The 25,566-nt window shown below is 41.4% G+C and overlaps 1 protein-coding gene across 1 annotated transcript in view; it reads right to left on the bottom strand.

Annotated features, from left to right (window-relative positions):
• Window positions 1-10,680: 10,680 nt before the first annotated feature.
• The window catches only part of tmem104 (transmembrane protein 104), a 41,030-nt gene continuing 26,144 nt past the window's right edge, over window positions 10,681-25,566 (bottom strand). Inside the window, exon 10 of the mRNA XM_028987258.1 lies at window positions 10,681-13,547. Coding sequence (XP_028843091.1) covers window positions 12,784-13,547 — 764 coding nt within the window. The 3' untranslated portion in view covers window positions 10,681-12,783. The remainder of the gene's footprint in view (window positions 13,548-25,566) is intronic.

The following is a 25,566-nucleotide window of genomic DNA, read 5'->3' as shown; positions in this document are numbered from 1 at the left end:
GTTTGTACATACAAATTTAGTTTAACTTAAATGGTTTCAAGCAAATTATTTAGGCACTAAAGGTGCAGGCTAGCTAACTATTATGAAATATGAAAAAGGCAGATTATGACAGTATGAAAATGGCATAGGTACAGAAATGGTGCAAAGAACTTTGAAAGTATTTCTGTAACTTAAATTGTGAGGTTTTGCGTGTTTTAAGCCTCTCATCGTTCTTAGTTTGGGTATGGGACCATACATGTTAGAAACAAGCATTAATCATTTTAAACTGCACTTGTTTAAAAAGAATGGCAATTCATTAATTCACTTGATTATTAATGCGTCCATACCCCTGGTCCTGTGAGTTCAGGGACATTTTCGAGCCTTCTCATGGGCTGCTTTTCTAATGCTGGTTCATTACCTTCACTTAGCCACCCTGTCCTAGAAAAAACATGAAAACACTGATAAACTATTGGGGCCTTGGGGTTTGGCAAGGGCTCTCAGGCACCCGAAGTGAGCTCTGACAAACTATTGGGTTATAACTGAGACCTTGAAAGCGCTTTAAAGGTGCATTTCAGAATTCATTTGTCCAGACATAAATATAGCAGAGGAAGAGGGAAGGATTTTTCAGCACCAAGTGCTGGCTAAGAGCTTAAGGAGAAAAGTTCTCTCTCGCACTCGCTCTCCCTTCTCATTCTGTCTTTCCAGAGTGACTTTGGTCACTTAGTAGAGCGATGAGCCATTACAGCCGGCCTAACGACTGCACTCCGCAGGCTATTACAGGAATACTGGACTGGATTTATGGGTGCAGACGTGTGAGTGTCAGCATTGCTGTAAGAGACGTGTTACAGATTTGTATTTCCCACAGGAGGGGAGGAGAATGAGAAAGGGTTTTAGAGAATGGAACCTACGGCACTGATTGGATAGAGAGGAATGGCCTCTCTCCCCTACTCTTATGGGCGAGTTTTTCATCCTGAATAGAGAGGGAACACGTGGCGCCCTGCCTGCTTTTCGTGGCACCTGCTTGCTTTGTGGAACTTCCTGCACAAACCTTCCTGGCCATTGCAGCACCGTATATCTAATTTTGCTTCAGGACATTGGGTGGAGGGCGGAGACTCACCCAGGGTGGGGCAACATTCACCAGTCCACAAAAACAAAGCTGGGGCCCAGATTCAAACCTGCAGCCAGATTCAAGGACGCAACAACAACAACTAATGCTAAACTATGCCATTCCGTTGACTATACAGCCTATTTAATATATTTTTGTCATGCCTGGAGCTCCTGAAGTCCCAGTCGGGTGTCATTGTGCCAGAAATGAGCCTTTAGAAGGGACTTTTTTTTTTAAATCAAGAAACCATAGCAGTTGTGGTGGAACACAGTCCACAGACCAGTTCCAACAAGATAAAGTCCGCTAAAAAAGGCTGTCTCATTGGATGAGCTTTAGCCGTGGCTTAGGCCACACGTCCATTTGAGACCCTGAGGGACCAGAGCAGTGGTGTGATATTTCCCAAAACGCAGAGCGCATATCGGCCAAGGAGAAGGACGGGCGTAAATCTGATCGCACTTTAAGCCGACGGGAGATGAAGGAAGAGCGGGAAGAAAAAGAAGAGTAACAGCCAGACAAATATTTAGCACTGGACCCTGTAAATATTCACCAGCAGCCGCTCTAACAACAGACAAGCGCTGAAAGACCTCTGCAAATCATATCCAATCACAAGGGCATGGTGGGCCCATGTACATAAGCCTTCATATTTATGCAGCAGGAGGAAAAAAGGGAAGGTGACATGCATCCTGATGTTATTCATGCCGCACATAGAGAGCACGCCCTTGGAACATCAAATACAAATCGCTAGCACGTAAAAACAAGTGCAATGTAAATCAGAGCGTCTGAACGGGGAGTGTTGCAAGGTCTTCCTCTCACCTTTTCGGCAAACATCAGAAGATTAAAAGAAGCGGGAGCTTTTGAGCTCTGTTGACGTGTCGCCTGTTTTTGGCAGTTGAGGCCTTCTCTCTTTCGAAATGTCAAACGGAAGTGCAACTCAAATATGACACTGATCTTTAGAAAACAGCTTTTCACTACACAACACTGCTGTGTTGACCTACCTGTTTGACTCGTGCTGGAAGTGCATCTATCCTGTAAAGAGAGTCATGCAGTGCAGCATTGTGTGGTGTGAGCAATTTCGATTCAGTCTGACTCATTAAGGCTAACAGTAGTTTAAACCATAAATTGTCCAGGAACTTAATGGTAATATCAAAAGTTCAGGGGTTGTTTCAAAATGTCCTTGTTAATGTTGTAAATGGCAGGTTTGTCATAGTTATTCTTTGGCAAACAAGGACATTTCTAAATGACCATAACTCTTTGTTTATTAGTTTTTTCATATTTCTTGACATTTCCAAAGTCCTTCCGTCTTTTAGAACTAGTGGAAGATTGTGGTCTTTTGCAGACTGAATATTTCATTTCTTGGTCCCACTTTAATATACAATGAATTTATACCATTCTACTTATGTAAACCCTAAATAATTTTCAGCTGTTTGTGTATATGCAGTAATAAACACATCAATCACTTCATTATCTCCTGATGGGTGATGGGTTAAGGAAATGGACCCAAAATCGGAAGGAGGCTGGTTCGAATCGTAAACTGACCAGGGTACCACTGAGGTGCCATTCATGGCTACCCACTTCACTTCTTCATTCCTGCTGAAATTCTCTTTTGAATTTCTGTATCATAGTGTCATAGTGTTTCAGTGTCAGGCTGATTAAGAAATTGTAAATAATGTCCATAAAATGATTTATGATGTTTAGCACAATAATTAAAACAGCAATAATTAAGTTAAAACAATATTACAATAATTAAAACCACATGTCACCATCAGTGTCAGGATTGCCTGCAGCTGGGCTCCACACCTGACTCCAATCCTGACGCCCCATAAATGCCGGATGTTTCCGCCCCTTCTAGGTCTCCGGCATTTTCGTGAACTCAGACATGAACTTGACTTCAGTGTTTGTAATTTGAGTTCTGGCAATCGCCACACCCCTATGGGTTAGTTTTAGTTTTTCCTGTATTGTAGTTAAACTGTTTTTGGCCATCGCACCGCTGTTTATTTGTATTTATTGTTTGTGTAGTAATAAAAACCCCTTCCCAGTATGTCAGACCTCTGCGCTTCATTCCCCCGTAAGTCCGTAGTCGTGACAATCAGCCTCTTGTCTTAGTTAGCGACCGTTAACACTTTTAACACTGATGGCAGATGTAATGTTATCTGATAATGCAGTCTGAGATAAAACAACTGGGTTGAAGATGGAGATTTTTCTGCAAAGCTGTCCTGGCCAATGCCCTGCATAGTGTACCAGTATCCACCTCATCACCACCTTTATCACCACGTTCTGTCCAGGATGGATGGAGACCACCAAATACCAAAGATTCGGTCAGCCACTTAATGTCACAACGCAGAATAATAGACACAGTAAAAGTAGACTTTTCTTCTGTGCACATGGCCAGTCTGAACACCAAAAAAATAATGGAGACTTCCAGAATCACATAAATTTAATCAGCAATGCTCTTTCATAACCAGCATAAAAAACCAGCCATCCACAGCTTTGATCTTTTTGTTACCATTGATTACATCATGTGGTCACAGGTGGATCTCAGCCATATTAAGGTCACCCATTCACTCATATTTGCTCAGATTTTTTGTAACAACCATACCAAGAAGAAACCCAGAGGTGGCACACCCAAAGACATGCACACTGGGAGAAATGGTGGCTCGAAACTGGCCGTACGTTGGAGTGCAATAGTGAGTGGTGATTGCGGCCAATGTCCCAGGACGGGCTCCAGAAAAAAACTAAACAAAAAAGATTGTAATAAGAATAATAAAATAATAATCACATGTTCAATACGCAGCCCTGTGTATCCTACTATTTTATAATGTTTAAAATGTATTATTATGTTTTATTGAGTGGTTTGAATTATAAATTACATTATAAATTGAAGGGCTGAACGTAGAGTCAATGTTTTCTATTTCTGTTTTGTTTGCTCACTGTATAATGTGTATAGTTGTTTTTTAAGGCAGATGCTCACAAGTTTAAACATTTATAATATGAGTTTCTCCCTTTTAAAACTTTAAAACTTAAGCTGAATCAAATAGACAACTGGTATAAGTCTTATAAACTGTTAATCAATGCACTACGTGTAGAGAAATGGGATCCTGTTTGGAAGGGGTGTTGCATTCAGCTATTCATTTGAACACGTTGGACCAATCATGCTATCAGCAACTTGCAGCCATGTCAGCACCGAGCTCTTAAGCTTGGCAACGCCATGCCATAGAAGTAAAGTCATAATAAACTTCTTTATAATCAATAGAACTATGAATAAAAGTACAGCTGAATGAGGTCCTGGAAGATGAACAAGCATTGATGAGGATCTCACCTTGAAAAGGCTGGACTTTGAACGGACTCTACCCATACCCCCCCACCCCAAAGACGTGAGTGATCACCCAATTGTTGGCTCTTGACGACCAAATGGGACACAGAAAAGTGACTTATTGATAAGCCATTTGGAAGAAACATATTGGAAACAAATCCCAGGCTGACGTTAATAACACTCCAGCATCAAATGCCTTGAATGAAAGTGTGTATGTGCATGTGTGTGTAAAAACTAATTAAATCTGACAAGGCTACCATCAATTTGCCTTTGTTCCCTGGCACTGGATCACTGACCTACAGTTGTGCTTAAAGTAAAAAACTTCGGATGCATGCCAAATTCATAATGTCACGATGTTAGTCGCTTACCTAGAACATTTCTTCTATTGAATCTTTCAGTCCACCCATAGAACAAATTTCCCTTTGTTTAGGGAATCTGAGCCTCTAACGTCAGGTCTAAGCTCTGTTATAATTTATGAAAAAACTCCATAACTCTAGGAATGAGTAATTAATTCAGTTATACAGAATACTTGTAATGTGTGTGTGGTTGTTACGTGGGATTCTAAGTAGCAGGTAGCCCACTTGTGAATGATTGACCCCCTCGAAATGGCAGAAATTCCATAATCATAATTATGTAATAAAGTGATAAGATTCAGATATGTTGGCACTGAAAAGACCTTCTCTGTTTTTGAACTTTGAGATATCAATCTAATTAATGATTGCGCTTTCAAGGACCTATTCAGTGGGAGTTGGTCCAGATCAGCCTGACTCTCATCCATTTGTCACAGTGCTTGTTCAATATTAGCTATCAGCATGCTGTCTTCTACATGATAAATGATACGTCTCGTTTTTCCATTTAAACTTTAAAAGCAAGGATAAAGTCCATAGAAAAGAAAAATTTAAAGCAACAGTTCAGACATTTTAAACCAATCTAGACCTATAGTTTGTACCCTGGTTTAGCAGAAATACATTATTAGTTCATTCAGATTTAAAATGAATTGTGAAATAGGAACTTTATTTTGGAATCTGGGGTGCATGGTGGTCTTGAATCAGACCTTGTGTGTGTGTAGCTTGCATGCTCTCCCCATGTTGATGCAGGTTTCCCCCATGTCCTCCGATTTTGGTCGGTGATGTTTGTGTATGTGAATGGGGATTTTTTTTGTGCACTGTGGTGGGCTGGTGCCTTGTCCTGGATGAGTCCTCATCCTGCGCCCAGTGTCCCATGACGAGGTCTGGCAGCCATGACCCTAAGCCTAGTGGCTATAGTGAGTGAGTGACTGACCTTGGAATCCACAGTTTTGGAAAATCAGTTTTCCAGAAGTTTTCCAAAGTCCCAATTTCAGTATAATTTGGCAAAGCATCATCCTGCTAAACTGTCACAGTCAGGAAAACAATCAACTCTTTAAAGATTCTGTACTGCATGCAGTTGCAGACATACTAGAAAACCACAAGGTGTTCTGTGTGATACAAAAACGGCCGATGGTGGTCATCAGACCGGCACCAGATCTCAAGTTTAGAGACGTGCAGGGGGGTCGGCCTCATTATAGAGCACCCCTTCCCCACACCTGTATACAGCATGTGCATGACAGCAACCTCCAACAAAGCCCTGCAGCCGGAATGCAGCCCAGAACCACCTGCTGTGTGTGTGTGTAAGAGTGAATGTGTGTGACAGACAGATGGCTTCAGAGGGAAGTGGTGGTTCTCTAGGTGTGTGTTGGGGGGGGGCATTCATGCCAACATTCAAACTGACCTCTGATCATCGGTAGAGTGGCTTAGTCCCATGTGACACTTGTGTAGCATTTCAAAGAGCTGCGAACAGATTGGACAGAGGCAGTGTGCAAGAATCCAGACGAGCGGGTTTAATTAGGATCAAAGAATCTGAATCTCCTGGCAAAAAAACATGATGATTTAGACAAGATACACACACTCACACACTCACACAAAACTCCACAACATGTTATTGCATTGCACTTTTATCATGCTTAAGCACCCCATCCATACGTTCTGATTGGCTGAGAGGAATCCTCAGTGTGCTCTGTCACTCCGCCTTATTTGCCTTGTTTATCTGTCACTACGTGACGAGAGGAGCATCTGCTGCCTTCCTCACAGCTGACAGAACAACACTGCTGAGCACCAACTGCAAGTCATACATGGATGGATTTATTAATACATGTATTCATATTATTAGTATGACTGTTTTTATTCATGGATGGCTGGATGAAATCTCCAACCGCCATCAATATATAATAAAAATTCAACTGTGTACTCTAATGCTGTGTGTATGTGTGTGTTTGGACCTCTTCATTTTCGTATTTAATCGGTATGAGTAAAAAGAGTATCCAATGTCCAACGCACACAATCACACCCCTGTTTACAAAGACTGATAAGGGATACATATTTAGGTTGGTAGTAGCCTAGTGGGTAACACACTCGTCTATGAACCAGAAGACCCGGGTTCGAATCCCGCTTACTACCATTGTGTCCCTGAGCAAGACACTTAACCCTAAGTTGCTCCAGGGAGACTGTCCCTGTAACTACTGATTGTAAGTCGCTCTGGATAAGAGCGTCTGATAAATGCTGTAAATGTAAATTTACACACACTCAGTGCTGAATTTGATTTTAAGCATGTGGTTAATGTTGATGGTGTGTCTACATGGACAGCATGGACACACAGTGTCCACACACGCTGCTCTATACTATGCAGTGAGTGTACAAGTTATTTAGGATTCGCTATTCGCTCTCTCTCTCTCTCTCTGTGTATGTCTGGCACATAAAGAATAAAATGCTCGATCGGACCCACATGATGTGGAGGTAAAAAAGACAAGCTAATCGGTTTTGGCCTCGATCTGTGCTAATTAGTTACCCTCCTTAATTACTGTTGTCCTGAGCAAATGAGAGATGTGAACATCCGCATCAAAGTCACTTCTGCTGGTGTGTGTGCGTGTGCGCTGCAGTTGGAGAACACAGACCAATCTGTTATGCAGGGCACATCGCTATGGCGGTGCTTTCCTGGGCCTCGTCATGGATGACGGATGGGAGTGAGGGAGGGGTTGGGGCTGCTGGAAGAAACAGGATTAACTGCGCGGAGCCGAACATTTTTCAGCAGGTGACGATCGGTTGATCTTCACGCCGGATCCAATTGTAATAATAATAAATAATAATGAATTCCATATACACGAGTTCATCTAAAAAAATTCACTTCAGCCCCAACCAGGTATTGGGTCAGCAAATGAAAACTTTGGAGGCCATGGAGACAATGAATGGGGCCATTTTGAATCTGTGTCATGTTATAATATGTTTAATCAGTCCGATTGTTGTGTGCACAATCACTTCACTTTCTTTACCTTCATAACTGCTCTGCACACTATTGTCATCGTTCATTGTTATAAGCAGCTTCATGAGATGATCATTAACAGGAGATGCTGCATTTCTGATAAGTCTCAACATAAAACATTCGGCATGTTTCACTTTACATGCAATGATTATGGCATAAATTAAGATTTATCTTTTTCAGTATTCCACTTCATCATGTACTCATGACGCGCTCCCAGAGCTGTCCGTGGTGCTGATGCCAGTAATTCCAAGTGGTTAAAGGTAAATGGACTCGGTCACTGTCCATATTTAAGTGTAAAAGAACACATCGGTAACATGACATTCTCTGATATGTAGTGACATCTCGTGAGTTTTTTGAATTGACGGGTCCTTATGGGTCTCCTGATTACACAGAGGAGGAGTGGTGGATAGCGGTAGTGCTCTGCAAGTCCAGAACTTGTGTTATAGTACATTTGAAAAGGTCCTGTATTTTCAGTGAAGTTTCCGTGAGTTTAAAAATACTGGTGGATGTGGAAGATGGAAGTACCCATTCTGCCCCAAACTGACCACACCATGAAGCCACATTGTTTGATGGAAAGCTAGAATAAGAGCATGAGTTTAGAGTATGGATGGGTCAGATGTGTATGTGCCTTTGTGAGAGTACAGATGGTGATGTTTGGGTTCATGGTCCTTACAAAAAGTCAGCACGAGTCAGTAAAATAAGCATTGATGCATGGATGTGAGTTAGAGAGGTTAAATACTATATGAGCAGGTGAATGATGGGTGCCTCGGGGATCAGGCGGGTGGTTGATCCCCTCCATTGCCCCTCTTGTGAAAAGTCTGATGTCATAAACCATTTTTCAGCCCACTGATCTTACAACACAGCATCTGCACCATGTACCATACATCAACCAGACAGTCGGGCAGTATTCCCCTCAAGGAGGAAGCTACTGATGGACAAAGAATAGAAAGTTTTATTGGAAACTCACTAGTTTCTGACCAAAAGACCACAACACTGATTGTCGGGTTGCTTGGAGACTTCCTAGACTTAATAGCAAATGAGAAACACTTGCAACATCTTCCAATGGAATGATATGAATATGACATGCTCAAGGCATTTATTGAACATCACTTTTAGTCCATGGGCTTAATCAATGAACAGGAAAAACTCGCCATTCATGTCATTTGCTCCCAATAAGACACTAGTCAACATAATTACAGCTGCCAGATTGTGGTCCTTTACATGCACAACCATAGACGTTTGTGTTACCCATCCCAAAAAAAGATCTTCTGAATGTTAATAGAAGACATTTTTCGTGAATCCTATTCTTCAGAGTTGCCTCCGTTTACCTTCATGGCAGCTTTATACATTAACGTCATCAAGATGAGTAACCATCCCCATTGTCTAACTCCAGGTGGTTGAGAGAACCAGTGTCACTGATTCCTACTTCTGATGTGTTAAGGGTATTTATTTTTTTATTCAGTTTATTCAGACATGTATACATTTCCAATGTGTCCCCCATTTTTAGATTGTATGTATAAAAAAAATTTATTCACTTTTTAATTTCATCTGGATAAATTGAGCTAAATCACCATTGCCCGATCATTAGATGATGTAATGATATAATAAGAGTCTGAATGGAAATGACCCATTATAAATGTATTCAGCCAAAGGGCTCTCTAGAGGCCGCATTAACTCCCCAAGCTGGGACCCTAATCATCCCTGGGCAGAACAATGTGTTCCCTCAACACCAGATGAACACGAGCACACACAAACACCCACACCTCTATCTATCCAAAGTACATGAGAACATGAGAACAAGAGAAAGATAAATCTGTTGAAAAAAAAAAAAAAAAAACAGCCAAATCTACTAAAGGTCATTACGTGTGATTTACATTATCTTCATATTGATCAATGTGGATGAGGGCATCATCATCATCCATTCCCATCACAGAATGAAGGTGATCACTCACAACACCTTTCTATTGATCAGTTTTTGCAGTTCACACTAGAAGCTGAATATTTAAAATGATTCACATCGATCCTAAAGAGCAGCACCTGCAAATGCTTGAATGATCATCTAAACACATTATTAGCTTTTAAAAAACCAACCAATTCTGTTCTGCACATTAGATTGCAGCCATCTGCGCCTCTGTATTAAATCTGTTTGCAGACCACAGAAACAAATCAATATCCTTTTCCCTTCAAACTTCAAGGTGAAAGCGGTTCAACGTGTTGAAAAGGGCACACTATGCCCAGTCACCATTCATGTAATTTGCTTCCAATAAGCCACTGGTCAATATGATAGAAAACAATTACAGCTGCCAGATCCTTACATTTACAGCCATGGAGGTGTGCATTTAGAGTTACTGGTATTCCATGTCATAAAGAAGCACCGCTAGATTTTGTATCCTGAAAGTTACGTATCTTTAGTCCAGTTTATTATTTCAGCTTTTATCATCCCCGTTTTATTTGTTTACACCTGCAATCAAATCCAGCACCCATCCTGTTGTGAAAATGTGGTATAAATCACCGAGCAATGAAATCAGCCGTGAAGAAATTAAATGCAGTAAAAGTTTTCTAATTAGAGCCTGTATATTAATTCACAGCGTTTTAAATTAAATTATGCATTCACAGGCATAACCAAAATAAAAGGCTTAAGCTGGGATGTTTAATAGGACAGGGAGGAGAGGAATCAGAGCAGCAAAATCCTGAAGGCATGGAAAAATTAAGCGCTGCATCAGGGTAGAACTGGGGAAAAAACTGAAACATGAATGAGAAGGGTAACGTTCATAGCGGCTGAAATGATAATTACATCGACCGTTTGACGGAGGCCATGACTCAAAATGGTTAGTCAGGCTTTTGTCTTTATTGCTGTTGAATGAGTTTCTTCACCTAATATTTTCCGCATGTAATTGCCAAAATGAAGAAAATCATGTAAAAACTGAATAAATACATTCTGAATGCTGTTCCAGACCTTTGCAACGTGCCATTTTATTTGCTCAGGTTAATGTTCAGCCTCGCTGAGACAATTAAGGAGGGAAAATGAGAAAAATGGAACGGTCTAAAACCTAGACAATTACTAAACAGACACTTTAAAGCAAAAAGTAAAAAGACATTTGCTGAAGGAGCTTAAAAAAACACAAAGGCAACAGGACATTTTGAAACTGTGATTTTCAAGGGACATCGATTGTCAAGTGGCGTTACATGCATATCACATCTGTGTTTTTTTTTTCAGAATGAAATAATTGTCAAACAGGATTAATCCTATAAAAAAGGCACATTAAATCTTTCACTTTCAATATTCAATTCTAAAATTCCACATGCAATAAAATGTAACTGCAAAATATCTGCGAATGTACCATAATGTACTCTTTCACGACATATACACACGCAATTAATATATATTAGATTTGGTGTATATATAAAACTTATATATGTTTAAATTAACCCTTGTATCATCATCTTGGGTTTATTATAGCTGCTATTAACCTGTTACTGTCCAGTGGGAGGTTGCATGTATTTCAACCAGAAAAACCCTTTAAAATGGTGGGTTACAGTAAGATTTAATCTGTGCCTGTGAAACCAACCATGCCTGTCCTACACGCTCTCTCATACACACACACCATAAGGGTTGATCACCAACCTCCTCTTACAGGGACTTGTTTTGACCTTCATGAACTACTTGTCATGTCAACTGGCCGAGATACGCTAGCAGGTACGTTAGGGTCAAGCTGTAGAATGGTCAGTCTGCAGGATGAGGGCTGGTCACCACAATATCAACAGACAGCATCTAGTTTCTTTTGTTCACGTCTTTCTAAAGGGGCGCGGGCTGACGACGGTCAACCAGTAGCGCCGTTCACCCAGTGACTGGAGGCAACTGGAGTTTTCCCTTTTCCGATTGATCACAGTGGCACATGCTCCCATGAGGAGTGTGGCAATTAATTTACAGCAGTACCGATGTCAGCCATGATCACAGGCGCTGTCAACAAAACAAAGAAAAATCACACACACAAATGTAACGACTGTCAAATTTGAAACAAAAGGCTGAAGGTAGAGGGGGGATAAAAGGACATGGCCCTTGAAAACAGACTAACACACAAAGTATTTAACCCTGAGTAGCACACAAATCAAACAGCCAATAATTAGCATTATGATAGCCATACGTGCATATAACTGAGCCACATATGAACTGCCGTGTCATACTTGAAGGTACGAGCAACGTGAGACGCAGCATGAGTGATGTAGAATTCAAATACACAGACCTCAGACTCCACAGACCTAAAGTGAATGTTGAAAAAATTAAGGGTTTTGATTGCATTAATCCTACACTGGGTTACATTCGCCAGAGTAATTTTCTCACAGAGATAAATAATAATCCAACATGCTGTTTATGGACGTTTTGTTTCACTCACCCAGTAATAAACCAATTACACAAAACGTGATAGTGCTTATGACTGGAATGAATGAAGAGTGTTGAAAAAAAATGCACATTAAAAAAAATGTCAATCAAAAAGTATGTATGGGCATTTTAGTTTTGCCAGTGGTGCCATTATAAGCAGTTTCAAGCTGAAAAAAGCAAGGGAGGAATGTTATTTTGCAAAAATTCGTTCTGGGAGGTAGAATCCAATGGGCTCAAATGAGCAAAACTGGCCCTGCAGGCAACATAATGAGCATTTTTATTTTATTAACAATGTTTTTGGTTGTGATGACAACTTTCCAGATATCTGCCTTAAACCAGAAATATTAAAACAGAAAGATACAACGTTTGTCAAGGTTCTTTTGGACATTGTTCTGCATGTTATAAAAAGCAGCTCTGCATCTGAAAATAAAGATACAAGGAAGGATAAAAGGAAGAAATACACCAACACAAAAAACACCATCTGTTAACACTGATCCCTTTTCAATTAAATTATCAAAAAAGGCTAAAGTCAGCACCTTAGTGTGTTCGTTTGATTGTTCCACAGTTTCTTAAAGTTCCCACAGTGTGGTTATAAGGGAAGAGGGGGAAAGATGGAGGGAGGGGGAAAGGTAAACCTTCGCTTGTAGAACGTTTGTGTTTACGGCTCTGCGCGGTTCAGGTCTTCGTTTCATTCAGGACAATGTTAGCTGTGACAAACATCAGGCAGAAAGCTGCCCACAGCACCACAAACACCACCCACCCAGTGTGATGGAACGGAGACTTGTGTTTGTTGACCACGTCCCTGCCGAAGACCGGCTCCAGGTGGCGTCGGGAGAGAAACACCAGGAACGCCGGAATGATGTACTGAATGCCTGTTCCAGCATACGCGCCAGTGATTCCGACCAAAGCCTCCAGGTTGTGGGTGCAGAATGCTACGAGAATGGGCGGCACCAGCGTGATCAGAGGGAAGATGACCCGATCCACCAGCCATGGGTAGGTCCCCCCGTCGCGGTGGAAGAGGGTCTTCCAGTTGTTGCGCAGTGTGACAGCGATGATGGGGAAGTTAGTGCTGATGGTGAACACCGGGAACAGGCCCAGGAAGTAGCGCAGGAAGGGCACGTTCAGGACGTCGCAGTTGTCTGTGAAGTTGAGCGTGTACATGTCGTGCAGGAGTGCGCTGTCGAAGCAGAAGATGGCGGTGAAGGACAGCAGGCTGTAGAAGGCCAGGATCAGCACGTAGTCAAACAGCACCAGGCTGCCCATGCGCCGTTTGTCTGAGATGGGCGTGACCAGGGAGGGCAGGGAGTGCTGGCACATGAAGGAGTAGACGCAAACGCCGAACAGGTTGGGCACTCCTGACAGCTGGGCCACGGGGGGATGGCCTTCTCCATGGCCCTTGCCTATGCGGATCAGCGCGAGGATGATCATCATGATGAAGGCTGAAAAACATAAAAGTAAACAGACCTAAGTGTTGGGCTACAGAAATAAACAGATAGATAGGTATGAAAAGATCTTTAATAATTACACACAAATAAAACCAAAAGTTTAGTAACAGGAGGGGGCAGGTTTATTCTTTCTTTCTTTCTTGAGTTATTAATTTTTAAGATGGTGATATATCATCATACCGTAGCAAAGGCTATTGAAAGGCTATCATTTGAAAAATCAACTTAATTTTGACAGACTGACGTAAAGAAAGATCAGTATCATTCTCACAGGAGGAAAGAAAATTCCCTATAAAATGATGTAAGAGAGAATGCCGGATCTGTGTAAGCGACCCCAATACTATAGTCTATAGTGCAACATTAAACAGAATCAATGTACAACATGAATACATGCCAATAGTTTTGCAGCACTGGTGTTCTCGGAATCATTTTGAAAATGAACATAGCTGAAAAATAAGCATTAAACAAATATACATAATTTAAACCCTACTTTGGATGCTATAGGTGGGGGGGTCTGAGAAGCTCTGAACTTTATATAAACCTCTTTCACCAAACCACTGCAATCAGAGCCATGCAGGAGCTCCTCCCACAGTTAGTTCCTAGCCCATTGCCAATCGATTGAGGGAAGTGGGGGGGAGTCTCTCATTGCCTAGCATCAGGAAGGCAAACTGAGTCCGTTCTCCAGTGCCAGTTGGCCTTTCCTCTCCAGCTCTAAACACGGTCGCACCATTAAATTGAATCCGACACAGGCGCGCTTCACTAATGTTCCTCTCCTTCTCAACCGGTCACTTGCTCTCGGTCAGTCTTCTCCCAGCCTCTTTTATCAGGACTGAGTGGCCGAGCGATGCCAGTCGTCAGTGTCAGGACTGGGTCTTTACAGCTTGCCCTGACACAGCAGTTGGCCAGTGGCAATCTGCGAACAAAGCAAGGTGCAGCATGACCAATCCTCAATAAGCTTAAATATATGAAAATTTCAAAGGTAAAATTTCATGCGCACCCCTGTAATTTAATGCTGCATTTGGCAATCCGCAAATAAATAAGACGTCTGACCATTTAAAGAGGACATAAAGTACCTTATGGAGGTAGGCACAGGTTATGGGACAGCTTTAAGAAAGGACATTAAACTCTTGTTCTGCTTCCCCACAATATCCACTAGTATGAAAGTGGGAAAAGCAATCTGTCATAACGAGAGGTAGCATGATTATATGAGTCTCGGAGGGACCCACCTCCAAACGTCCTGTCTGGTGCCACTGGGGGTTTTATTAGACAGCACTGTTGCAACATCTAAGCATTATGATCTTTCACTTCGTATAACAGTTAGCTGAGAATCATTATTAAATATTATATTTACATTTACAGCATTTATCAGACGCCCTTATCCAGAGCGACTTACAATCAGTAGTTACAGGGACAGTCTCCCTGGAGTAACTTAAGTTTAAGTGTCTTGCTCAGGGACAATGGTAGTAAGTGGGATTTGAACCCGGGTCTTCTGGTTCACAGGCGAGTGTCTTACCCACTAGGCTACTACCATACATATTTTTATCAGATATAAATATGTATCTACCATATTTACTTTTTTTTTTTTTACCAGTTATATCACAATCATCTACTATATACATGACCTTGCTTAGCAACAGCAGCAGAAGACAGATCAAAAGTGATAAAACTAAAACTAATGAACACTTAAGCATCTTTTTTTTTTTATTCAAAGAGCACGACCAGTCGTATCAGACATAAAATGATAAGACTGTTGTAAGATGGGAATTCCCAGGTCCATAGCACTTATGCTTTTCTCTTGCGTAAAGGTCCCCCGCCTGTGTCTTTGTCGGGCTGCGACACCCCTTAAGCAGGAAGCGTTAAGGGCCAGCAAATGGCTTGGGGTGTTGCGACGAGAGAGACTGGGCGAAAACATCAAAAGGACAAATCCTGATTGGTCTGTGGCAACTTTCTGGGAGTTAAATGTATAAAGAGTTGAGGGCACTTCCTCCGTTTTTCTGTAACTTTGGTACTTTTTTTTTTTACATACATCTAACTGAAACTAATTTATTATTATCTATCATAAGGGTTTCAAGTCTAGGCACTGGTCATCAAAATAGCAGACATCACTGATTGGCTGCCACACTATTTCCAAACTTTCTGTAAGCGATATACTAGATGCAATGATGAGTTGTTACATGCAAAGTTGAAATAGTCAGCAATAATTTAGCGGTAGCACTAATTTTACTGCTTTATACAGTGCATAAAGGTGGGAGGCATGAGTAAATGAGTTCTTAAGGCATGGCTATTCTCTGCACAACAGGGAAAGTTGAGAATCTATACACCATTCGGTCCATGGCCTTAAAATAAGGCAAATAAAATCTGAAGGCCAGGACACACATTTTCTTTCTACTTTCAGTCTGGTGTGCATAGCCACAGTGCAAACTTGAAAATGACAAGCATTTGAGATTAAATCTCTTCTATGAATATGGTGATATGCTTCCATAATAGTACATGAAAGATAGCATGCGGTCTACTGACCCACCAAAATTAAGTGATGCACTTAATTAATTGTGATGCACAGCCAGTGCAAAACATGGTGCACACAACAAAATGTGTCGTCTAGTGGGCAGCCATGAAAGGTGCCTGGGTAGCAGTGAGTGGGGGACAGTCCTTTACTCAGCGGCACCTTGGCGGTTCGGGATTGGAACCAGCAACCTTACGAATATGGTTCCGCTTCCTTATGCTCTTTGCCGCTACTGCCCCAATCTAACAGTGATACTGAATGGTACAAGAGCACAAGAATGTTACAAGGGCATCACTGTATAAAATTGTGTTGAATTTGCTACAGTTACATGTCTTCATTTAAACTTACAGTATCTCACAAAAGTGAGTACACCCCTTAGGGGCTCACTTGGGAGTTCACTCACTTTTGATGCCAGCGGATCAGACGTTAATGGCTGTGTGTTTACACTGTACAAAGTGTCATATCTTCAGTGTCCCAAGGAAAGACATAACAAAATATTTAGAAAAATGTGAGGGGTGTACTCACTTTTGTGAGATACTGTATAATAGGCACATGGGGATCTGAACTTCACACTTTTAGGTTGAGGGCAAAAGAAGGCATTTCAACCCTTAAAAGGACAGAGGCCAAAAGCAGTTCAGTCTCCTCAGATCCAGCATGCAGACATTTAACCTTCACCTGCACCAAAAGTGGCTCTTATTTTTGTGTCTGAAACAAGAGTCTCCAGGTGCAACCAACTGAGTGATTCATCACAGCACTCATACCCTCCCATGTGGGTTCCTGAACAGCACGAGAGGAAAAAAAAAAGCTGGTGGTATTTATATCTTCAAGCCTTATTCATCTTGATCTTTGTGTGCGTGACACAGGCGCTGTGGGCGAGGTCTGAGCTGTTAACCTGCTGTGCCATCCAGAGCCTCCTCTCAAAGTAGTGCTGTTTCTGAGAGCTGACAAAGAATATAAGGCGTGGATGTGGAGCAGGAGGAAAGAGCAGACTCTGAAGCCAAATTGATACTGATGGCAAAAGGTCAGTGAGGCTCCTCAGGCGTCAACAGAGGCACTGGGGAGTGCTGGAATGTGGACAGGCTTTTTTTTGGGGGGGGGTGCTGCGTCACCATCTCTTATTTTTGGGGCGTTTGGGATGCATCAGGTGGAATCAGCCGGGGTCGGATGACTCTGGCAATGTGATCAGACAGCATGGAGTGTGGTGTAAGGAGAGACTCCTGGTGTGAGTCAGGGGACATGCAGACAGGTCACAGCTATAGCAGCCATGCACGGGTGGCTATGTGGTGTCAGGGAGGAAAAACATAACCATATATTTGTGGTTCAATTAAATTCTCAAAATGTATTTATTATCAAATACATCTGGGATAGAGAACTCACTTCTTTAGACTAGAACACGTGTTAAACTCACGGTCCACAGGCCACAATCCACAAGATCACTTTATATGGATAACACACAAAATACATAATGCAGTGCACACTTGGGTAACAAACTGAGTTCATACAGCGCATTGGTGACAAATGCAAACAAAAAAAAAAAGAACAAAAACTAAAGCACTGCATTGTGGGATCTGTAGTTTTTTTTGTGTTATTATCTATTCATATAGCCAGGCTTTAATAACAGATCTATATAAAGTGATCTCGCAGGATGTGGCCCACAGGCTGCGTGTTTGACACCCCTGGACTAGAAGATCACACCAGGGCCAGTTTAGTAAAGGTAAACTAGAAGATCACAAACTAACTACAACCCCTCCTGGGAAAGACCCTGCTGTGAGCCCACTGCCCCGGGAATAATTACGATGAGGAATATATTAAGAGATAATGCTATGAGAGAATAGGTTATGTGATTTGTTACTTCTGTGTTACTTTGTTTTATTTTGTAAATAAAACATATCCAAATACAAGAAAGGTGATGGGATAAATGGGCCACTCTAAACTGAGTTCATTAGCTTAGGTGTCAAAGCTCCACATATCACATCACCCCAACAACCATCAGTCCTTCTCAAACAACCTGGATTTCTAACATCAGAACTGAGACAACAACGACCTCGTTTGGAACTTTTTGGTTTATTAAAAACACAAGGGACCAGACATAGAAAGTGTGTATGGTTGACCGCTGAGCCTTTTACCAGCTTTGGCATACACTTCTAATTTGTTGGTTGAAGGTGAGAAGGCCCAGGGGAGGTCTTAAATGGTCCTCTTAGCAGATTCCAGGTCAAATAATGTATCACTCCACATTGGGACCAGCACTCATGTCCCAGTGTGATGAAAATTCTGAGATATTAATGTACCCTGTAATATTAAAACTATTCGTCTTCTGGTTTTATCAGGAAGCCGAACAAGAAGTGAGACTGTGTACATGTTCAGTGCCAGTGCTTTGGCCTGTCTGCCCTTAGTCCTCATGTGTGGTTTAGAAAATAACTATTTGGAGAATAAAATTAACAGATATAGTTTCAAAACTCTTGATTACATGGGGTTTTGAAGGGCATTTTGTACCAGCATCTCAAAATCCAGATTTTCCAAAGTAAAACAATGCATCTGGATGACAAAGTAAATAATTTCATTGTTTCCACAAAACCAGTGTTTTAGCCATAGGCCCATCTTCAGCAGTAAAGATAAGAAGATGATTGAGACATGATTATATCCATTCTTAACTGTTTGTCCTATGAGGAACTGTATGAAACAGCGGCTTTTCATAATCCTAGCAGGCGGGCCCGCCGAAGCCTGGTGTCAAACACAACAGCTCCACAAAATGACTTGCAGGGAAAAACAGATACACCAATTAGCGCATTCACTGAGCTGTGCACACAACAGAATGCACATTAACCACCAATAAAAACATAAGGACTACAGAAGCAGACGTTTTCATCTCCATTCAGATCGTCTCTACACCTCATGCAATGCAAACAGGCATCTGTCCTCTGGGTCTTTGAAACTCACAAACAAGTGAATAAAATGCAAGAAGCATCTTGTAAGTAGCTACACAATCATTCGCCCAAACTCTCTGAAGTTCAGAAAGGGTACGATATGGCATATGTAGTTATTTAAATGTATGCATATACCCCTCTGGGCTTTCTGCGATTTATGGAAGTGCCACGCTTCACTTCATCTGCCGAACCCAATCAGAAACGCAAACTTTATGCATGAAAGCCTGTCTGAATGACAGAGCAATGTAGGAAAATGTTGGATCCGTGGCTTGGATCCATATAGTTGAAGTTGAGCTTTATTGTCATTTCAGCTACATACATTTTAGACAGTACAAAGTGAAATTATACAACGTTTCTGCAGAACCTGGTGCTACATGTAACATTTAAACAAACTTACAAAAGTGCAACACAGACAAACTGGGCTACATAAAGTGCAAACAGGGGACACAGGCAGTGCAAGAACAACATTTAACTAAAACATGTAGACAACAATGTAGACAGACAGTGCTAAGGTGAAAAATGAGTAATAAATTTGAAGTAAAAATAGCACAAATACTGCTGTGCAAAATGGAACAGCACAAAAAAAATGTTATGATAATGTTACTCAATATAACAGAGGAAGTGTGTCTGTGTCAGTCTAAATAGTTGGCCCAATAATAGTTGAAACCGGTGAAAAATTATTTAAAAACAATGTCAGCTTAAATACAAATACAGCCATCAAAAAAAAGGCTATCACAACACTGTTGATTCTGTTATATTTGATATACAGTACAATCATGGACAACTGTCCATGTAAGTGTCTGTTGATGTTACATTTCGCTTCAGTTCCTTTCTCCTATGAAAAAAACACAGGTTCAACTGTTCAACATTAACTTCAATACATTGACACTGGATACCAGTGATGGTATCAATTTAATGCCTTATTGATTTTTGCACCACCCATATTAGCTATCATATGAAAACATCAGAATGATATTTCAGCCCCATGGGCAAGATTTGTTTTATTTTTTTATGAAATGAACTGAATTGCTTCTGTCAAAGACAAAATTTCTCATACATTTTTTTGGGGAAAGCACATCTAACACCAAGTCACAGGAACATTTCTTTAGTAGCCTCTCTTCAAAGGAACTTAAGAACACAGAAAAATCAACTCTGGAGATAAAGGACAGAGTCGCCTGCTGCTGAGACGCATTTGATCCTGTAGTACAGCACAGCTGACAGCTCAAAGGGAGTCTACATATTCACCTTGGATTCCACTTATATATTTATTTAATCATTATCTTATCAAGCAGGGGGGGGGGGGGGGGGGGGGGGGGGGGGGGGGGGGGTCAAAGTTCTCATTGAGGAGTCAAAAAAAAGCCAGGCATCGATACCTAAAGTGGCACTTTAGTTCAGAAAGCAGGTGCCCCAAAAAAAGAGAGACACCGTACAAAATAAATAAATAAATAAATAAATAAATCTCAGTTTGAACATCCATCTCACGTTCAGCCATGCTCTAATTCTCCCCAACTACAAAGGGTAAGAATGCCTGCGCCAAACCTATTTTTTGCTGGTTTCTACCACTCTCTCTTTTGAAGAAAGAGGCTGCCGAGTGAGTCAGGCCAAGAGTGTCTGCTTGCGGCGCAGCTCATTGATCAGACTGGGCCTGAAGTAAGAAGTGATGCTTTTTCCTTGAGAGCAATTTCCTTTGGTCCGGTTCTCTGGCTTTGCGACGGTCATTAAGGCGCTGCTATATTTCAGCCTCTGCCCCCTTTAGAGTTGCACTGTACATCACCCTTCTGCGGACAAATTGCTACGGAAGCTCTAAACGACCTTCGGAAGCGGTGGTGCATCCTACACATCTAGAAAAGCGTCTTACAAACAGCCAGGGACTCTGTGGACAGCTGTGGAGGTGGGTCTATCACAAGAAAGGACACGCTAAGTGCCAATACATGTCATGAATCTTAAAAGAACAAAAGGGATGAGAGAGTCACTACTGGGAGCCATAAAAGACGAGTGGAGAGAAGACACAAATGGTAAAATATACAGGTTATTAAAGCAGAAATCCCAAATAGGCCATAAATAAAGTGATTTTTTTTTTTTACTAAGGATTGCCTTAGTAAAAAAAAAAGTGGCTTATTTCTCTTATGAAAAGATTGTACCAGTCAATAAATAACAAACTAAAGGGAAATTCTAATGATATATGGACACAGAAGTGAAGTTTCATAGTATGCAGGACAAAACCAGTCAGATTTTAAAACTGGTACAAACGCTTGGTTCTGACTGATGACCAGTCTTGAATGTAGGCCAGCTATTTAAAAACAACCCCTTAAACTCTTATCATGCTGTCACATGATTGGCCAGAGAGAAGGTAAAATGATCACATCTTCCTCCCGAAAAGCAGGGCGTTTTTACACATTTAGGCAAATGAGAGGTCAGTGAGACAGTGAAGAAACGTGAAATCAAAAAACAAGGAGCTTCGGGGCAATCGTCATGGGTGGGAGGTGGCATCAATTCACGGGAGAAGGAGGAGAGCAATGAAGGTCTCCTGCTGCTCAATATATGATGCTCGCTGTGGACTTTCACTAAGGGCGGAGTGTGGAAACGGGGCTGATTTTCACACCCTCTCTGTTTATTCGCACTAAATTCTCCACGCGAGTGAGTGGCTCAACGCACAGGCCCCACGCCTCCCTACACAGGCAAATCAATTGCGAAGATGAGGCAAAGCTGTGGAAGTGGGAGGTTTCTGGACAATCAACTTTTTTTTTACCTTTCTTCTTTTAATAGATCAAAATGGAATGGCAGGTCCTCAGCATGGCATGATTTTCCTCAATCCGGGGACGGGGGTGTCTCCTAACACATACCTCCTGCAATGTGAAGTCAGTCGGCCGTCTCATGAACCTTGTGCAGCACTGTGGGGACATGGTGTTCCAGCTCGCAGCTCGACATGCAGGAGCTGGTGCGGGCAGAGCACTTTCCCAAACCAACCCTGTCCCTCCAGAGAGTGACCCCATCGCGTTCCTGCCTGTTCCCTGAAGCATCGATGGAAAATGATCAATGCTGTGAGGGTAGCATCCATCATCATCCAGCCACTTCCTAAATCTCTTTGAAATTAACTGCAAGTAGTTAACAACCGCCTCATGTCTTACTTGGTCTAAGGTGTTGAGGTTAAATTACAAGGATCAGTACTAATATGGTACTGCAGTACTAACTGTAAGTGCAGTGAAGGACCTCCCTCCAAACAAGGCGGTTGCTTATCAATTCCTTATCAGTCTCTGCCCCCTCAGGCATGAGATACCAGTAGGAGCGACGCAGTCACTCAGGCTCATTCTCACAAAGCTGTAATTAAAAAGCCGTCCAAGCTAGTGTCCTTCAGACACCTTCAAATTGCAGGACTGCAGACTGCCTCTCTCCATTGCCGTTTAAAAAGGTCATTGGATGAGTCGATGATCTAATAAGGATATAAAAGCTGTAACCGGACACCTGACTGGAGAATAAAAATGAGGAGACGTCAGTGCTAAAGCAGTGGTGCGATTGCACCAGCAACAACAGCGTTCAGTTCACATCAGCCAAAAAAAATAAAAAAGAAAATCGATAAATCTGTTCAGAATCTAAAACTCTGGTTCCCAGCGGGAAGTGAGCCATGCCAATATCAGTGGAAATGTTATTCTGCTCTCAGCTTGTCAATGCACCACCTTGCTTGTACAGCTTGTTTGTCCCACAACATGCTCCGTTGATGTCACAGATAAACAGATCGACAACATAAAAATAAATGCTGAAATCCTGTTTTCCAAACTGGGTTTTAAAATACAAGTGACTTCTCACGAGCTCTGTACCATCGTCTCCAGGCATCAGTACCGCTCGTTCTCTTGTACCCTGGTGTGTGAATGTTGCTTTTGCTCCACCCTGCTTAACACTTCTCATCTGACAGCGTCAGAGCCCTGGGCCATACCCCAGAGCATTATGGGTGAATGGACAAACGAAAGGGCAGTCTGGTCCTGGTGTCTGCTGTGAGTAATGAGTGAGAGCAAAGCACCATGGGAGAAAAGAAAAGGGGGAAGAAAAAAAAGTGTCCGCTAAAGGCAGAGGAGACGTGAGAAATGAAACAGACAAAATCCAATACAGCTGAGCAAAGTTCAGAATTATTATAACCCCAGACAACAACGAAAAGGTACAGAGAAAAGAACAAGCACTGCGCTGCCTGAGAGATTAAGCGTCCCGAGGCAAACCCATTTCACTCAACTTATAACTTTACATGCCAGATGTGTCAGTAGAGAGCAAAGGGCAAGCTTAAAAGCTTAAACTCAAAAGATCTTTGACAACATAAAAAGCAAAAGGCCCCAAACCGCAATTTAAGGCATGACCGAAACATTTCCTCCACCTAAGTGAACTGTGCTGAACTGTATGGAACTGGTTCCTTTTCAAATGAAGTTTCAAATGAAGTCGCAATTTGTAAGATATATTTACTCAGTAGAATGTGAAGAAAGAGTAATGAATTTTATGTATCGTGTATACAGAGACAGACTGAACCAGATAGAAGAAAGCCTGCGGAAGGCCTTCTAATGTTGTAGAGAAGTAATAGACACCACGACTACAAAATGGCTGCTTCTCTGCTGCATTTTTATAGGATTTATTTCTATTGATTTACTCCAGTAACATTCCTGTTATATTTTGTGGCTGCAATTAATAATGTGTTCGGTATTAAGATGCACTTTTAGATGCACTTGTGTCTGAAAGAAATCGTTCAACTGGAACTTTGACAACACTGAAGTTTCTCTTATTAAGAACTGTTTTAATCCATTGCGATTACTGTGATCAATAAATAACTATGCAGATAAAAGTCACATGACAAAGTGGTGAATTAGTCATGATTAACTGAGTTGTGGAGTTGCAACATTATGGAACTTTACCTCTCCCGACAGTAGGGATGTTAGAAAATATCGATTCAGCAATATATTGCAATATTTTACATGGTGATATTATATCGATACAGGGACATCAAATATCAATATGTTTGCATACAAATTTAGTCCACCAGGTAATGCTGTCCAGTGTTTCTAGTGCGGTCAGCAGAGATGAGAAACAGCGTGAGACTACAAGCTCCCCTCCTGTAGATGGCGCTTTACAGCTGACTACTTTAAATAACTGCTTGGAATCGCAAAACATGACAGACCAATCACAGCATCCTGTATTTCAGCTCTGTTTTTACATTCTAAGTGAATTGTAGAATATTGCAATATGAACAGTATCGCAATATATACTGATATAATCGTATCGTGACCGGTGTAGAGTGATACGTATCGTATCATGAGATGCTTGCCAATACACACCCCTACCCCAAAGTGAGCCACAACACAATAGGACACCTCACTTCTCTCCATATGGCTGTCACAGAGGCAGCCTGTTTTATTGTGGGAGGAGAAATGGTTTGGAGTGGCTGGGATTTGTGTTACTCAACCAAAGTCCCAGCTAAATACCAGCTGCTAAATAAATGCTTTGGAAAGCATTTCCAGGCTCTTCTAAAGGCACGATGGTATTATATAAACAGCATATGCCATTTAATATGTTGTTTATGGTACTCAAGTGTTCCCTTTATAGGGAAAGAAGCAATGCTGCATCAGTTTTATTTCAGATTTTGATCTAGTCTAGATCTTTTTTAAGATCTTCAAAAGAAAAGCCTTTTGTTGAGTGTCATTAGTATGATCATAAGACTATGGCAACAAGATAAGAATCTTTGCTTTTCAATACAACAGGGAAGGACATATTTCTGGTATTGCACCCCATTCAAACTCTCTAGGAGCCAAAATCACAATATTCACTTTTAAAATGAAAGTGACAGGACTGCAAATTCAACAGCTTTTCAAGAGAATCCATTTTTCTTCTGTATATACCCTTACATTGAGCATCGTTTAAGTGGCTGAACATTTTCTTGTCAGTGTATTGATTCTTACATCCATCCATGTATTTTCTATACAAACTTTCCCCGTTCACAGGGCATTGGAAGCGATCCCAGAAATCTACAGGCACACAAAGGAACAACCCCTTGGACAGGGCGCCAGTCAGTGACTGGGATAATTTATTCTAAGGAGCTGCACTGAGTGTAAACAGAGGAGACTACAAGCTTGCTCAAAATTCCAGCTGGACAGTAATGTTAAAGAAAGATGTGAAGTGAGAAAAATATCTATAGTGCCTAACACGCACACTGAGCTCTTTATAAAATAAAAAATAACAATAGAAGATCAGCTTTGCACAGCTGTTCATTAATTGTAAAGAGAGTCCATTGTTCATGCTAATTTGACAAAGCATGGACCCTTAGATGTATAACATCAACTGAAGAATGGGATAATTACGAAGGAGACAGGAAAGGTTAAGCAACCATGGAAGTTCCAGTTCCACCACTAAATGGCAATAAATAAATAAATAAATAAACAAACAAACAAACCCGTTTCGTTTTTTTTATTGGAGGCCGACCAAAAATAATGCACGAGCAGACTAACGGCTACTTTGTTTTCCCCAAACCTCACTAGCACTTGACTTTGAGGACCATCCATACATATTCTGCGCACCTCCAGGCACAAGAAGAATATTGATAGAAACATGAGCTGCTTTG

This window comes from Denticeps clupeoides, chromosome 7 (genome assembly GCF_900700375.1).
Source record: "Denticeps clupeoides chromosome 7, fDenClu1.1, whole genome shotgun sequence".
Lineage (NCBI taxonomy): Eukaryota > Metazoa > Chordata > Actinopteri > Clupeiformes > Denticipitidae > Denticeps > Denticeps clupeoides.
The sequence above is the reverse complement of the archived record's forward strand: the minus strand, read 5'-3'. Positions and strand labels throughout refer to the sequence as shown.